The sequence below is a fragment of the Apostichopus japonicus genome, chromosome 5 (assembly GCF_037975245.1).
Source record: "Apostichopus japonicus isolate 1M-3 chromosome 5, ASM3797524v1, whole genome shotgun sequence".
Lineage (NCBI taxonomy): Eukaryota > Metazoa > Echinodermata > Holothuroidea > Aspidochirotida > Stichopodidae > Apostichopus > Apostichopus japonicus.
Window position 1 is genome coordinate 2,897,200 of NC_092565.1, and position 18,029 is coordinate 2,915,228.

Below are 18,029 nucleotides of genomic sequence, written 5' to 3' on the forward strand. Positions count from 1 at the left end.
CGTTTTAATATTCGCAGCCGAAAATAGATATCTGAGAATGCGATTTCACAACAAGACAATGATGACGTCATGTTAGGAACACACGTGCAAAGCCCAGGCATGTATCGGATGCGCGACGATCATACCGTTCCATATACAGTACACGCACATTTACACTGAGAGAACAACCACTGTATTACGCTATATCGTTAGAAATTTCAAGTTTGTTTTACAACTGTTGTAAACTATCCGAGAGAAATGCCGGTCCGTTGTGTTGTTGAGGGCTGCATAAATATCATTACCCATGCAATTAGCCTTCATCCATGGCTGAAGGACGAAAAAACACGGCGATTATGACCAAGTGAGTGCACAACACCAGCGCCGATTTCACTGGGCCTAGCCAGTATGCAGCTCCGAATGAAGCGAACACTTCACGGAAGCATACTACGATCCCTCCTTTTTGTTATGAAATAAAACAAATGGACTTTAACGGTTCGACATAAAAGAGTCATTCTTCTGTCAAGTAATCCACAAAAAACTACTCTGAAGACCAGATCGGGGAACAGGAAACCTCCAATGGGGCAAGTGGCGATCCTTAGGAGGTAGCGCGCCGAGCACTAGTAGTACTATAGTATTAGCGTTACTACACTGAAGTCGCAATAGACGAAGAGATTTTACTGTATCATCTAAATTAACACCCCCTTCATTGCTCTATTGTATACTAATAAGCTATGAGGTTAGCTTCAGAAGCGATGGGTTACATCTTCTTGTGAACAAATCTCAGTGCCCCAATTTATTTCTGGAATATGCTGGATCAGTTAGTTATAGCAATAATTTCTTATTCCTATTCCAGGAAAATCATTTTTTATGTTGTGGAGGGAGTGGGGGTAATGGGGATGGGTCAAAATAGGTAGGTAAAAAGATTTTATTCCAAAGGGTGTTTAATTAAATCTCAAAGCGATTTATTTTAAAGTCACAGAGCCAAAAATTCACACCACATAGTTCAAGTGTTAAATCATTGAACAAAATTTATTCAATATCAGTTCTAGACAGTCATTCTGGACAATCTGAACTAACATTAACAACAATCATTGTATTATATGACATAAAAGTAAAACTGTACTTTCCATAAACATTATCATTCTTAAATTACACTAATGTAATTTGTGACATCAAAGGAGGTTAAAAGAAAACAACTTACATGAATTTTTTGGCTTTAAGCCTACAAAGCAGTTGCATGTCCATCGCTATCAATCGTTGTTATGACAAATTAATTAGAATAATCCAGAAGCAAATACAATAAAGGGTTATTTAAACCAAGAAACACTGCACAAAGTAACTCACATGCAAAAATGTTACACAAGCACGACGACACGTACAACACTGATGGGCAATGTGAAACACAGCATCACACGTATTAAAACAATCGAAGACCATTAACAGGGTGTACTGCTGAGTTTTTGAAGAAAGACTACAAAACAAACCAACTGCTGCTGAAGAAACAAAGTCTAAACATTCAAGAGTTCTGCTGCCTCCATTGGTGTTTATTATGACATTTCTGTCAAATATCATTGGTGATATGGATATTTTGGCTTCCAGATTAAAGGTACGAATCAAACGTCTGGGAGGTAAATGCCCCTAAAAGGGTCAATGCCCGTTCCCTTATGCACATATTATATGACATCACGGTCACGCCAATACTTGTGTCCAAATGCTTCAAAACATGCCTTTTCTTTCATTGTTGATGTTGGGTCTGGAAAATAACCTTTTCATCCTGAATTAAAAGTCTTGAATTTCAATATATCAACACTGAGGGAACCCTGACGGATTGATAATCCAACACAATCGTAGTTTAGAAAAGGTGTTTCTGGAGGAATTTCTCAACCAAGGCTTCCTATACAATGAGTTTTCTCCTGGCAACTTGAATCCAGTGTAATGACCATTGGCTGGAAAATCACTTCTGATCCTTTGGACTGCACATGATGGTAGCACAACCCTGACGTGTCTTGCTAGGAACCCCAAGTATCCTTGAACCTGTTGACCGTAGACTATGTATCTCTGTACTGCCTGGGAAAAAAATTATGAAAGTTCAAAATGTATTAATGTTGGCCATGATGTCCACAATATCAAGCAGGCATACAATGTACAGTTATGGTTACATTTGTTGTGATATTACACCTTCCATGTATCATGAAACATTCTTTTGTTTCAGAAAATTGATTTGCAAAACTCCAGGCCAAAGTACTAGCCAAGTAATAATGAGTATGAAATAACACATATGCCTACCTAGCATGGCTGCATAATGCAACTTACATCCCCGAGCCAAACTTTCAGTATGCAACCAACCCTACTAGTACTACACACTCTACATATGGGTTGTAAGTTACCGTAACACAACGCTCAATACGGTTTAGGGTGTTCCGCGAATTCCAACAACACATGCACAAAATGGACTGGATTTTGTTTTTAAATGCTTCGTTAATAAATTCTTACCACGTTGTATGTTCCTTGCAATGGTTTCGAACGGATTTCTTCTTCGATATGTTGTGGAGCTTCAATTTCGGCTCGTTTAACAGGCTCGAACTGATACGGTTCTAACACCTCCGCTCCACCCTCAACGTTCGGTTCAATATTGGAATGATCATCGCCTTCACTCTCTGCTTCGAATATGAGAAAGGGCACTCTAATTATAGCCCAATTTCACTGCCTAGTGAAGAACCATTATCACTTTGAACTTCGGTTGCCGCAATTGGTTCTGGATCCGCCATTTCACAGGAAATTTTGATTTGATATCGTACTTGTGATCGGTGTTTTGTTTAGTAACTACTAGTGGTATGTGTACTTGTCTACTGTGTACGTGAATGGTATATTTGGAGGATCGTAAGCAAGCGACAACAAATGTGTTCAAAACGTGACGTCACATGACGTCATGCGAATCGGAAAATTTTCGAGTAAACAAAGTTTCAAACGCCGAAAAGGGTAAATTCATTCTCAATTTTCGACTTGAAAAATCAAGTTTTAAACTGGCAGATTGGTTGATACATGTTCTAGAGAACATTCTTTGATGGATCCCAAAAATATAGGACTTTGAAATTTTCGTGTCATGGCCACTTTAAGACATGATCATGGACAAAATTTCCTTTCCTAAAATCGAACACTAGTTCCTTAGTTTTATTTATATTTAACATCAGACTGTTACTTTAACACCAACCAACAAATTTCTGTACTTCACTAACAAAGGCAGAGCTGTCATTATTATAAAGAAGACCAGTCAGCACGGTATCATCAGCATATTTGATAATATTGCATTAGTCACTCAGTATTTTACAATCATTTGTGTACAAGCAGAACAGCACTGGTGAGAGCACACATCCTTGGGGGGCACCCGTACTAATGACACACTGGTCAGATCTGGAATAACCCATTCTGACCATCTGAGGTCTACAACGCATATAATTGAGGACCCACAGAACGATGTTATAGTTTACTTGCATGTCTCACAGTTTTTGTACTAATATATTGGGCTTAATAGTGTTAAATGCACTCGAGAAGTCAATGAAGATTGACCTCACAGACGTTTTGGGTTGGTCTAAGTGCTTCAAGACCCCATGCAGGTAAACAAGTATTGCGTCATCTACACCTCTTTTGCTTTGGTAGGCAAACTGATTTTCATCTATAACAACACCTTTTTCAGCTAGAAGAAGTTTTAGTACCACCCTTTCCAGACATTTCATGATATTTGACGTGAGTGATATCGGACGGTAATCATTTAAACATGAGACCACTTTTGTTTTAGGAACCGGGATTATGATTGAGGTTTTCCATATCTCGGGAATAACGCCCTCATCAAGTGTTCTTTGGAAAATCGGAGTGAACACTGGCGCTAGCTGAGAGCTACATGTTTTTATTAACATATTTTGGACCCCGTCTGGGCCTGTGGCTTTATTTATCTTAACACTAGAAAAATATTTCCTGACAACAGTTTCACTTACAATAACTCTGTCACTACCAGTGTTAGCACAATTGAGACTATTCCTCAATTTTTATCAATTCCTGCATTAACCAATTTATCGCTACTCACATCAAACCTACAATAAAAGTCATTTAAGTCATTAACCAGTTTTTGTCCATCTCTAATAGGTCCACTTTTATGTTTCCCTTTATAATCAGTTATACTTTGCATCACTTGCCAGGCTGCTTTCGAATTACCCCCCTCAAATTTATCTTCCAATTTCTTTCCGTACTCTTTTTTACATCTCTTAACTTCCTTAACTTCATCTGGGCAGTCATCTGGGCATATGCTCTTCAAAAGCTTCACTTAGGCTATAATTATCCTCTTGTTGATGTATCATTGAAGCCTGTTACATTTGCTTAACTGATTAAGTTCTCTGTAGAATTTCATCAAATGTATCTAATTTTGTAGAAATATTTCCTCTGTGAATAAATTACACCAATTATAAAGAGGAACAAACACATTTCCTCCTGGAGTGCTCTGATGACATCATCAAGATGCATTTACAAAATATCTCAAAATTTAAAACTTCATAGCTTCACGATCAAAAATGCTATGAGGATGTGGTTTTCACCTTCGATATTCACTGCAGAAAATTGTCAGCATATCTGCTAAGCAACCAACTTCGGCCACCAGAAAACCTATTTATGAGGATCCATATTATCTTGTAGCGATTTTGAAGCCCCATCCCATGCATCACCACCCCCCCCCCTCCATCCCTCCCTGTTGTTTGCATGGTGTGTTTTCGCTATGGATTTTAGATAGATTCGCATACTGCATTTCTACGACTTGGATGCATTATCCTTTGTCATATGAACATGATTGTAAGAAGACTACTTAGACGTAAGACCGAACTAATACCTACTTTTGAATGATTGCGTGAATTTAAAAATGGGTTTTCCCCTGCCCTTCTGGATCCGCGTCTTGCAAAGTTCCCTCAGTAAGGATGCTAAAAATAACGGCCACGTAAGTGAGGGTTTGGCATTAATAATTGATGATAGCGTAGTTTTTGAGGCACTGGTCATGAAAACGGCGTTCCATGTTGATTCCACACGGTTGTGTGACACTTCAAAATACGTAGAACAAGTGACGTATATATTACTTAGAAGCACAAAATTATTCATTCCCTTCCTAGCTCGATACACCAACAGAGGCTAACAGTTTCCGTCGTTGTTTTCTGTCATTTTGAAGTCCGTGCAGAAAGGATCACCAGCTCAATTCGCACAATATCATGGATTAAGTTAATCCAAACTAGCGAATTGTGAAACTTTGTAATGGTAAATTTTACCTTAAAAAAAAAACATATCACATAGCCTGTGCCTAGATCTACGTCAGGCCTAAGTTAGGCATACAGTTACTTAGTGTAGTCCTAACTGTAATTTTGTAAATGTAATGTAAGCAAAGGGGCCTACCAGTTTTTCCTTACTAGCCAAGCCCAAGCCATGGGTTAGGACTAGGATAATAGTCAGGACAAAGTTGAACATCATATGCGTAGGGCCTGGACTATGTAGCATGGTGGGCCCATAATTGACGCACTTAAGGATTGGATTGACGATGTTCGTCAACATAAAATCCAAATCACTCAACTGCATGCATTTTTCATATGTGTAGTTCCTCAGAAATGTAATGATCTCAAAATATTTATTGTTCTGTGCCTACGCAATGTACAATTGAGAAGAATTTAAATGTCTGCTGTGTCAAGTTCTTTCATACCCCTAAATTGACACATTCGTCGATAAGCTAACTGTAGTGTAGGCCTAAGTATACTTCCATTGACTTTGGATGCAGTTTGCTATGCTCTGAACCTCTAAGCTCAGATAGGTCAGGTCCCAGAGAGTAGTTGTATCATATTGAAGTAATTTTGGATGTTTTTTGGGAGTAAGATTTCCAAATGTCCGAAATACGTGTAAAACTGGGGGAAGAATGTTAAAAGCTTAAAGCAGCATTTTGCGTCCTTTTCTATGATTTTTCTCAACCTCACTGACTCCACTATGCCATAATGACATACATAACTAGCTTATCTATTTAAATCTTACTTCATATGGTGGCATAAAAGTCGAAAAATTTGCAACTTTCAACTTTGTTTTTCTCCAAGATATTTACCGTTAGAACCCAATAAACCTCGCCCATAATATGAATATTTAAACACTACGAACGTCATTGACCAATACGTAACCCAACACCAAGCTTAATTGTGTACAGTCTATATGGCAGTTGTACCAGAGAGTTCCATTACATCTCCCAGTTGTACCAACGCAAAGTCTTGAATCTATTTTTAGCAACGGCTCATAACTAAACCTGCATCTCTGATTGGTTGAATTCAAACTAGTGGGTTTGGCGGAACTGGGATGCGATTAATTTTAACTGTGGAATTTGTCGAGGACACTCTTCTCATTATCTGCAAATATCCTTAATTACTCGGCAATTAACGTTGTTTTACAGGGAAAAACTTGGCTAATATCTTAGTTTGCTGTTTTGTGGTTGATATATGTAAAAAAATGGATGGACATGTCAAAAAAGTAGAAAACGGCGACCAAACGCAAAATGCTGCTTTAATAAATACCACAATTTGGTCAGCAAATAGCTGAAATGGATTCAAACTCATGAAATATGTAATTATGCTTGACTGCAAAATGTTTAGGTGGCCTGCTGTATCGTTGCTAGTAATAATTGAAGGTGCGTCAATTACAGGTTTGCGTCAATTATGAAGCCTTTACTATATAGCCTAGGTCCTTCTGTACTGTTTACTCATTACACGCCTTTGTGCAGGTGTACTTCAGTGGTTTCCAAAATTGAAAACTTGTCTAATACTATAGTTATTCACAGTTATTCAATAGCCTAAGGGTTGCTATCTTAAGACATTCTCACAATATAACCGTATTAAAGTTCAGCAATTACTTTTACTCCAGTCCTCATAGCACTATAAATTCCTTTTCACTGGTAACAGATTTGAAGTTAAAATAAAAGCAGTATATGCGTTATTTTACAATCAAAATAAGTGAAATGCTTGACTTTAAACTATGTGCCTTTCTGTGCACAAATTGGAATAGCTAGATAGCCAAATCACAGTAAATGTATTTTCCAAGTATTTATTACAATTATTGGAAGTACCAGTGCTGGGGCCGAGTGGATAAATGCAGTGGCATTTGAAGCAATAAGGCTTAGCAATCAGGAGGTTGCAGGTTTGATACCCGACCGGGTCATAGTAAGGTGGGTGTTTCATCCAAGAGCAATCTACAGTTTTCCATCTGAAATGACTTTCTGAAATTGAAAAGATTCCAAATTTGATTTAAAATGTTGAATTGGAAGCCACCGACGTGTTAATTGTAATCCATAAGCCCTTGCGGGTTTCTCCCACATTTGTGGTCGCTTAAGCGTCGTAAAAGTAACTGCTGATATATTATTACCCAAAAGTCAGGATATATTAAATGTTGTTTTACGCCCAAATATTCATGTAAGATAGAAAAAGAGGACACAACCCAGGAATCCCAGTTGCATGCAATGTACCTAAATGTGTCTGAACATTTTTAAAGTACATGAGGTTAACTTATATCTACACAGTATTATAATGACAAACAAGAATAAATAAGCTTAACTGGCGTAATTTGTCAGGGGTATTGGTTTGGCACAGTTATATACTTTGAAATATAATTAATATGACATCCAGGCTGAGAAAGGGCCATTAATGAGAGAAAACAAACATAACCCAAAGGTCTAAATTGAAAATTAAAACCATGCATATTGAATCACTAATTACACCTTACCATCTGGGTAGCCCAGGAATGCCTAACTTTGTTCGGCCTAACAGTAACTATATATCCTTTAGGCTATAAGTTTTTTCTTGTGATTGAAATGATGTAGGCTTGGGTGTTACCCTTAAAATTCAACTTCCATTTGGCCTAATGCCAGGGCCTACAGTAGGGCTGGTAACAGTTAGGTTAGGTTAGGTATGTAACAACATATTAGGCTAATTAATTTCTTAGAAAAACAAAACAATAGATAAAAAATAATGTAGTTTGGTAAAACTACCAGGAATTCCTTAACTTTAAGACAATTATTGTGATCAATTGAGATGCTTGCCTAACTATTACATCCATTAACTAACTGATTGAAAAAACACTTTCATCTATTTGCAGAATGTAATCAAATTATCAAAATGATGTAAACCTAACTGATAGTGATGTTCATGTTTTTTGGGCTTGTCATTCCAATATTGTGGGGGGTATGTTAGTATAAAATACAAGGCCACTTTGGAGACCTATCCTAGAGTCAAGATGAGGTATGCGTCTAGGCTTTTTGATTCCTTTCTGAAAGCAAAAGGAATCATTGTGTATGAGACGCTTTGGCTTGTAAATGCGATACCTCAATATTTTAATGTTAGATGGATTTCAAACTTTGTATGCAGATGCACCATATTGAGTTCTCGGTTGCTAATGTTTTTTTGGCTGGGATCAAATGCCACACCAGGTCACCACAGGTCAAACTTTGAAAACCTTGTAAACACATAATCTCAAGAGGGGAAGATTTGATGGATATCATATTTGACATGTGGATGTCCCATATTAAGTAGAGGAACCCTACAGATTTAGGTGTAGGTCATTTGAGGCCACCGGATGTCAAACTGTGAAAAGTTTGCTTAACTTTTTTTGTCTTTGAGTGCATAAACAAGAAACTTTATTGTTCTATTGTATAAGGTATGGTGCTTGTGTGTAGATCAGATTCTTAGAACCTTCAGCTTATTACATAATTGAAATCTTGTTTTCCTTTTCTTTCAGTGACCTGTCGAGATAGTCACAAGTCTTATCCAATTTTCAATTTTTAACGCTTAAAGAGGGAGGTTCTTACTGTTTTTGTCAAATTTGCATTTTGGTCAAGATGAAGCTTCATGCCATCTGTATCCTCTATAAAGGAGGAACGAAAGTTCAAACTCTCAAATCAGCCTATGATTTGTCCTCCTTTGGCTACTTCCAAAAATCAAGGTAAGGAAATTTGATGAATTTATAAAGATTGTTTGGAATTTGGTATATAGATAATTGTTCTCCACTCCTAGTTGTCTCCACTTTTACTAGTTAGAAAAGAAGTAATCAATCCTAAAAGTTGGGTGGTATTTACAAACAATCGGCTATTGTGTACTTTGGTTATGCCTTTGTAGTACAAAGTAGTTGGAGAACTATTTGAATCATATACAACAGTCACTTGTTGTGGGGTTAAACAGTAACGGACAATTGCAGATTGTTATCCAATCCGTCAGGCACTATCAAATATCTGCAATGGAAAGCTCTAATTAAACTTTATATGTACCTTTTTTGTGAGTGCTAATGTGATGTACATTAAATTGTTATTGTTTTCTTCCTCCCCTAGTGCTCAAGAATTTATGAAATTTACAAGTCAAATTGTTGTCGAAAGGACCCAACCTGGACTCCGACAGTCAGTAAAAGAAAAAGGTACAGTTTCTTGGCTAAATGAAACAGAAATCATAATTCCATGCATTCCTCCGACATAATTTGGTTTGGATGTTTTGAAGGATGTTACATTCATACTATGGTTCCTGAGTAGGAAAATTGCTAGAAATGTCTTCGCAGTCTTAGAGCAATTTTCCCATCTTGCGTCTAGCGTTCTCAGTGGGACTGGATGAATTATTCCCTGTAATGATTTGTCAGTTGACACTGCTTTGCATAATAATTGAGTATAGCACACAAGAAAGTTGCAAGCAACTTTGACATATTGTAAGTAGGCACTAGCTTACTTGTCCTTAAATGATATTTAGAAAGATACCACATTCTTTTGAGTAAAGGACTGATGATACTGGTCAGTTAATATAGATCTATATGAGTTTGAAGAAATTTTAATAGTGAAAGAAATGATCACAATCATGTTTGTCACAAGTTATATGTGTACTTCATTGGTTATTAGATATGCACAGCGGTATCAGTCGATAAGACCTTGACTTGCTTGTCAGTGGTGTAGTGTGTGCTGCTTCTTAATGTTTGGTTTCTGGTTTGTTCTTGCAGATTATATCTGCCATGTATACGTCCGTTCAGATTCCCTCGGCGGTGTGGCCATTTGTGATCATGAGTACCCACCAAGAGTGGCTTTCACATTCATGAACAAGGTAATCATTACATTAACGGAAGACATCTTAAGTATGCTGAAAGGTAGTCAGGGCTATAATTCTTAGCAGGCTTAGTGGATATGTCACATGTTTGCATCTACTTTAACAATTCCTGTCACCACAAATTGCATTACCATGATATTTGGACAAGGGGACCAGTGGGTTGTTATTCATATACTATTAAGAAAAATGCCAATTTTGGTTATTTCATGCAAGCCAGGACAATGTATTGGAATTGGTGGCATTATTTATGTTTATATGTGTAATGACAGCTTGTAAACACTGAGAAAGTGGAGCAAAGACAAAGTCTGTTGCATTGAGATATACACAGCTAGTGTATATTAAAGAGCTCACTTTACTCCAGCAGATGCACAGAGCCTGTTTGTCGGACCTTACAGTGGCTACAAGGCTGACTAAAACTTGTACCATAAATCATGATGTTTCATTGGAATACAAGAGCTTTGTTCTTAGCCTTACACATTGAGCTATTAACAGCTTTTGTATGTTCAAAATCTTGTGAATTCTTTGTACTTGCACCGCAAACTACGACATCAGTTTGATATTCCTTTGTCTTGACATTTTTGCTTTATGTCTGTTATTGCTGCATTCAGCCTGTTTCATTTCTAATCCATGTCACAGCTTCTTGATCAATTTGCCAATGAAGTTCCTAGTGGGACGTGGCCTTCCATTCCTGAAGATGGTGCAAAGTTCACTGGAGCCAGTCATTTTCTAACAGAGTACCAGGTTTGCCTCCATTTTGTTACATTCTAACTTGATTTTCTTTAACCTAGATTGTGAGACTTTTCTGTTGTTTCATTAGTCCCCCAGTCAAAAACCTGAAGCATCAATCAATCAAACAAAAGAATTGATATAGCGCTTATTATCCAAAGTCAACTAGTTTCAGTTTCTGTGTTGCTTGGCGTCAAGAAATGCTCTTGAGAACAGATAAGTCTTTAGTTCCCTTTGATAAGTGTTGACATTAGGAGCCGGTTTAATGTAAGTGGGAAGTTTATTCCAAAGTTCAAGATGAAAAGATTTAAAAAGATATGCACACTAGGAACTAAGTAAATGTATCAATATTGATTAAGAACATATCAGACTACTGTAAACTAACTTTGGAATTAGTTTCTGTAATCTTTCCTGCATTGTTCTTGCTTTCATATGTAAGTTTTAGTTGTGCAATCTCTCACTTTCTCCCTCAAAGTTGTTTCCGTCTCGATTCCAGTGCATAACAATAAACAGTGGTCACAAATGAACTCAATTTGTGACATCTTTAAAGCTTTTAGTCCTGACAGTTTTCCATGCTAGTTTTATTATCTTCAGAAAACCTGATGAAGATGCTGTTTTACAGTTACTGCTGTTTGTTCTGTTTACAGGATCCCAGTAAAGCTGATGCAATGACCAGGTTACAGAAGGATCTAGATGAAACAAAAGTGATAATGGTGAGGAAGATAAGGAATGGATTGGGGGGAAAAGGGGGCACATTGGAGGCTGAGTAAGGGTGACTGAATGTGTGTAAATATTAGTTTAAATTAGGCATTGTTTGTTTACTGTCATCGTTTTGTTTCAGTGCCATCGTTAATTCAGGGTGTAAACATAAACAAAACTGCAGTACAATTACTGCAAGGCATGTATCAGAATAGACTTTGGATTGTTTTCATCCATGCTGGGAAGCTCAAAATAAAATAAAACTGTTAGCAAACTGCTTATCCACTAGAGAGCCTGTGTAAGAGAATGTGTAAAGTAAGTTGGCCTGACGTTTCAATCCTAGCAGGATCTTCTTCAGATGCTAAATGACAAGTAACAGTAACAGAAGGTCCATAAAAAATAGGTTAATGAGCATGGTGAACACAAAAGAGATAGAGGTAAGGGGATTAGTAGACAAGGGATGGAGAGAAGAAAGAAACCAACAGGGGGAAGAGGAGAGGTAGGAGATAAACAGTGGAGGGACAAAGAGAGGATTAAGGGAAGTGGGTAGGGAATAAACTGGAGAAGGACAAAGACAGAAAGGTGGTGAGAAAAAAGGGTGGAAGAGAGCTATGAGAAGAGGAGTGATATGGGGAGAGGGGGGTGGGGGAAGCTAACGCATTGTTGGCAGCTTGACTTCCTTTCTTCCTTGCTGTCTGTTTGCAAGCAACCTCCAGCTGATCAAGGTTCTCAGGTGAACTTGAGGCATTAGTTTGTTTCTTTGTCATTTCTTCTTCAGCATGGTACGATAGAATCGATGTTGGAAAGGGGCGAGAAATTAGACGACTTGGTGGAGAAATCAGATGCCCTCAGCTCACAGTCTAAGGCCTTCTATAAGACGGTTAGTAGCTGGTTAATGTTGTTCACATGTCTTTAAATAATCTATCTAGGTGGGGCAATAACAAAATGGTTACATAGACCTAGTGAATGGTGAAACATGATAAATTTACCAGTTATATTCAACACAATCCTGAACTACTGGAATATAACTGCAATATGTCTGTATCATATTTAGGGAAACTTTCTAAATAAAATCTTTATCTGTTTCTTTGAATATATAGAAGGATAAATTGAAAGCAAAAGCTATTGTCCTGTTTCAATCCCTAGTTTAATCCTTTTCCTGATAAGACATAGTTAAAGCTTCCAGTGTTTTGTCATCTCTCATTCATTTTGCATAGTTTCAGTTGACCTGCCTTTATTTGATCACCCACGGAAAGCCTGTTTCACGATTCCTGCACACGCTATGGAAGATATTGCACACACTCATGTGTGACATATCGATACACACTGTACATAGATCGATCAGTCTAAACTTAATTAGATGAACATCTTAGGTTGTTTATCTTGGACAGTTCTCAATTGCAGCAGTCTAACCTGAAATCTAACTTACATGACTTCCTGGTGATTTTGATTGGCTGTTAATCCAAAGAACAGCTGTTGTAAGTCATTGCAGTCAGCATATGTAGTACACTCATAAAAATTGTTTCCATTTTGAAGTCTGAAGCACCATCACATCACCTCTTGATGCACTGCCAAGTTTTTTGGGTGAACAATCATAATCTGGATGAAATTTTACACAAGTTTGTGTTTCTCAGAGTGATGCTATCCAGCTTTTAAGTAAAATAAGTTGTCAGTATAAAAGTACAAATTGTAAAGTACAAGTTGTATAAAGTTAAAGGTGTCTTTAAAAAGTGTATGGACTTCTCTTTTAAGGTTGTCTGAACAGCAGAGTTGTTAATAAAAAATAATACTGTTTAAATAGTCAAAAATAATCCTGTTTAAATAGAAGGTAAACCTGAGTGTTTTATTTTCTACTATCATCTCGCTCCTAAGTTTGACATATTCTTGCCCTGTTTTTTAATTTAATTTAAGTTACATTTGCAATTATTTTCTTCTTCTCCTGTTTTCCATTTCTACAGGCAAAGAAAACCAATTCCTGTTGTGTTATACAGTAATAAACATTGGTTAGCACGATATTGATTAATGCACTTTGCACAATTGCATGATGATATAAAACTCTATATTCAAGTCGGTATTGAATATCTAAATAAGGAACGTCGAAACCGCGCAGTTTGCCTCTGGTGTGGAGAGATATCAAGCAAGGATGTCTTATGTGTTGAGGACAGAGAGACTAGTGAATGTCATTTGCAATCTTTCACCAATTGATTAGTCAGGAGATGTACTCATTCCTCTTGTTGTTGTTGCTGCCAAATGCTATCATGACGATGAGTACATCACTCCCTGCTAGTGGGCACTTGTTTTAGTCATACAGTTCACCAGCATTTCTGCATCAGTGGAGCATCAGAGATATCCAATCAATTTGAAGGGACAAATGAAGAACAAAGAATATTTAATTTCACACCGTGATTCCATCTCGGAACGATCAATTATGCACCTTTTCATCTACAACAGCTCCACCTTGGAATCACATTGTTCCCTTTTGTCTGAAATAGGGTAAATTGAACAAAATGCAATTAATGAAGATAATGTAAATGTATCATTTTCAAATTTATGTGTTAATTCACTCTGACGGTAAGTAACTTGTGTTCTATGTCGGATTTCAATGTTTCCACGGTGATCAATGCTTGCACAAGTTGTATGTCTTGCACTCCGAAAACGTTCCCTTGTTTGGTGGTTTGTGCCATAAAACTTTGTGCTCACATAGATGTTACATTCTGAGAAATTGGTAAATGTCAGTCATTCATGCTTGGTTACCCAAAGAAACAGATTGATATTGGTCGTGAAGTAATATTATTTTCATACAAATTTACCCGAAACTCGGCTACTGCCTATTTCGTTTTTGTCAATAAGCACTTAAGCTATTAAAGGGTCTTGGAATAATGTCAAAATATGTATATAAAATCATGACTTTGCTATGTGGGTTCAACAAATTAGCTGTGTCTAATACTCTAAATGATCGTGAGGATTTTGTTAAAGCCTCTTGGTTTGCAAGCAAACCTGCCTTTGAAATAAATATTAATATTGATAACAAATGGACAGTTAAAGTTGCAGATTTAGCATGTTCAGTATTACTTGGTATACCACATCATATTTATCACTCTGTTACTTATCCATTGCTAATGAATCTTGCCTGATAATGCAGGTAAAGGCCATCATATTAAATGCATGATGTCTTTAGTCATGTGTGTGGTACACTGTTATAAGGCACTCTTGTCTCATTCTACAATAGTATTAAGACTCCTGAACAAAAAAGGTATGAAAGTGATTTTCGAGATGTAGGAACTGAACACTGAGGATTCCCAAAGATGTTCTTATGGATTCAATTTTTCATATGTAGCAGCAAATATGCAAGAACAGATATTAATATATGTGAGATAAATACTTTCAGTAGTTCTCTTGGTGAAGGCAAGGTCTTGTGACTGTGCAGTCTGGTTTCTGTCCCTGTCAAGGACATATGTTTATAGTACGAGAGTTATCATGGACTGGTTTGAGTTTGCATTTAAGCTGAAGACATCTGTCATCAAAATAAAATAATGATATATCTGGGACATCCCTCTCCTCAAGTATTAAAACTCTTGCTGTTTGTCTCAGTTAGACTTTACATGAAAATAACAGGAGTTAGGACAAATGGTTTGATCTATTACAGACGAAGGACAATATCAATAAACCAGAAAATAGGCACCAGTAGTTATCCTAGTTAAATCTTAAAATCAAAGATATCACTTAATTGTTGAGTTTTCGTCACTAAAGCCATTTCTCGTTAATCGTAAAGGAAATAGTTGAATTCATTCAATATGCTCTTACAGTTTTATCAGGAATGTGCATTTATGCTTGCTTGCTTTAACTGCTTTATTGCTATGAATGCATGCTGAAAGTCTATTGAAATTGTATTTATCAAAACTTGAGAAATCTTTATATTAGCTGGGAAATGGTAAATTTCATAGAAGAAACTTTCAAAAGCTAGTGTTACTAGTTTTAATATGATATCACAGTCCCTCTGTGATGGATGAGCATGACTTGAACTTGAAGGTATGGAATTGTTAGATACTTTAATTTAAATACAGTTTATTAGAACAAAGGTAGAAATGAGTTAGCTTGTATCCTAATAGCATAGTTTATGCATGAATATGTGGAGGAAGTTTTACCAGTTTTGATCCAACACTTATAAATTTACTAATTACAAACCCTTACCTCGGGTAATGTTACCTTTCCTTGCTCTCCCTTGAGGTCAGTTTTGCCAGTTACTAGCCCTACATAGAGGTCATCACCAGCTGGCTCAAGTGGTTATTTATTAGCTCCGATTAAGGTTTGGTGAATGGTTACTTTCCGAACTTAGGTTTAGTTTCCTAGCCCGTATGGAGGGGTGTTTGTGTACTAAGGTGTAGGTTTCCTGATCATTTAAGTTAAACTGATCGTTAGTTCTGTGCTGACATAGTACTATTGATCACATAGTTGTTGGCCTTCTGGACGCATGATGGTTAATGAAATGAGTATGTTTTATCCAGATGGTCCATGGGATGAAAGAGTGAGAGATGTACATCTCTAGTCTGGTAGTTGACAACTACGTGCATTAGAGTCTGCTTGAGGCAAAAAGAATTTATCTGATGGTCATGGTTGTGGAGTGTCATGATGTATGTATGTGACACACTTTGCTTATCAACACAATGACACAAAAATATGTTTTTAATTTCATACTTGGTGTGTACAAGAACCTTATCCATGTCCAGAATAAACACCACAGAGACCAATCATCTATGTGTGGGAGATGGAATCTGGTAAATACCTCTTGAAAGGTTGAAAGAAATACTGCTTGGTCAAATCTGGTATTAGTATTACTCCAAATGTGATTGCTGACAATTTGTGTTGCTATGAAATGCTATACAGTCATACAAGTAATGGTGAAATGGTTTTCTCCTTTTTAACTTTTTTTTTTTTAATAAACCATATTTATTTCTTATTCAATGTACCTATGGATAACAGGTAATCTGATGTCTACAAGAAACAAGTACATTTTGTGCCTCTTGTGTTTTGTTTTTTTCATTACAGTCTCTGTTTACTTTTAAAAACTAATTTATGATGCAGAAATTCGAAATTTTGAAAAACAAGTTGCAAGTATCGATATAGACCATCAAGCAAGTATTCGAAAGGTTTATATAAAGTAGTCGAAAGTTTCCAGCAAAGATTGAAATATCGAGAAAGTATTCGAAATGTATGAGATGAAAATAGTCGAAATTTTGCAATATTAAAAAGAGCGGGAACTTTTGAGATAAAAAAGTCAGAAATTTCCTATCGCAACAACAGCCAGATATTTCGGGACGAAAAAAGAACGGCCAGAACCAAAAAGAAAAAAAAAAGGTAAAAGAAAACTTAACAGCCATGATATATATGATGCTGGGTTAGGTTACTTGGTTTTTATCGCACTTTGTGATCTGCTTCTCAAAAGGTTTTTCATCTTTAGCCATATTTAGCATAGCAAGATATAACAAGTGAGTCTTGATTCAGTGACTGACACTTAAGTCAAAGTTCTGTGCATTGGATGGAACTTGATTTTCATCTTCAATCAAATCACATCTCCATTTGGGTCATGTAATCAGGGAGTTGTCAGGATAGATAACAAATCCCTGGTGTAGTAATATAGAGATGTGAGAAATCAGCGTGTACCTCTGATAAACACCCGCATTATATTTTTGAAAATATGTTGATAACGTTTATAAAGGGTCGTAGTCACTGCGTGGGTGTATAGGGACGTGTGCTTCCTCCCTTCCCGTCCTCTCCACTTTCTAAAAATTTTCTTCCAAATTGTTATTATTTTATTACTCGTGCACACAAATTTGTACACACTGGTAACTTTTAAAGTTGTTATAGACAATAATTAGTTGAAAAGACGGTGACGATGGCACCATTTTGCAGCATATTCTTATCGAAACAAAAATATCCAGAAGAGGAGGCAACCCCCTTCCCATATCCCCTCCCCAGGACCCTAACCATAGACCCCTCACCTAATCCCTCCCATAGACCCTTCCCATGACGGGTCTGTTTATATACCGTACTAAAGTACTTAAATACAACCGAGCTCCCTCCCGGGTTATCTACCTACGCCACTGGGTTTAATGGATAGTATTGAACCCTTTTGATACTAATAACAAATAAACGCGGACTCTTGTAGTTGTATGGTTGATGGCAAATCTGACAAATAGAACGCGCGTCCTCTATTTACGAGATGCCAAATGACGCGTACTGAACTTAGTCCTCTCATGTTGCACGGGTCTAGACTTCTGTTCTGGTTCTGGTAAAAATCATCTAATCAGCAACCGTACTTCTACCGGAAACACATTCTTTATTTCTAAACACAGAATAATTAGTCAAATATGTGTAGAATATCTGGTGTAAGCTATTTCGTTATTTTTTCGATAGTCACGCAACATGCAATGTCAACCAACAGCAACTAATTCGGTAATGTGCGCTGTTAAATGTGCACGCGATGTATAATGTGCGCTG

The 18,029-nt window shown here is 36.9% G+C and overlaps 1 protein-coding gene across 1 annotated transcript; it reads left to right on the plus strand.

Annotated features, from left to right (window-relative positions):
• The first annotated feature begins 5,091 nt into the window (after positions 1–5,091).
• LOC139967300 (synaptobrevin homolog YKT6-like) lies at positions 5,092–16,541 on the plus strand. The gene is made up of 8 exons (XM_071970958.1): positions 5,092–5,268; positions 8,767–8,970; positions 9,353–9,435; positions 10,003–10,103; positions 10,743–10,847; positions 11,480–11,545; positions 12,310–12,411; positions 13,490–16,541. Exons 2-8 carry the CDS (start codon positions 8,867–8,869, stop codon positions 13,523–13,525), a joined length of 597 nt encoding a protein of 198 aa, XP_071827059.1. The 5' UTR covers positions 5,092–5,268; positions 8,767–8,866; the 3' UTR covers positions 13,526–16,541.
• The last annotated feature ends 1,488 nt before the right edge of the window (positions 16,542–18,029 follow it).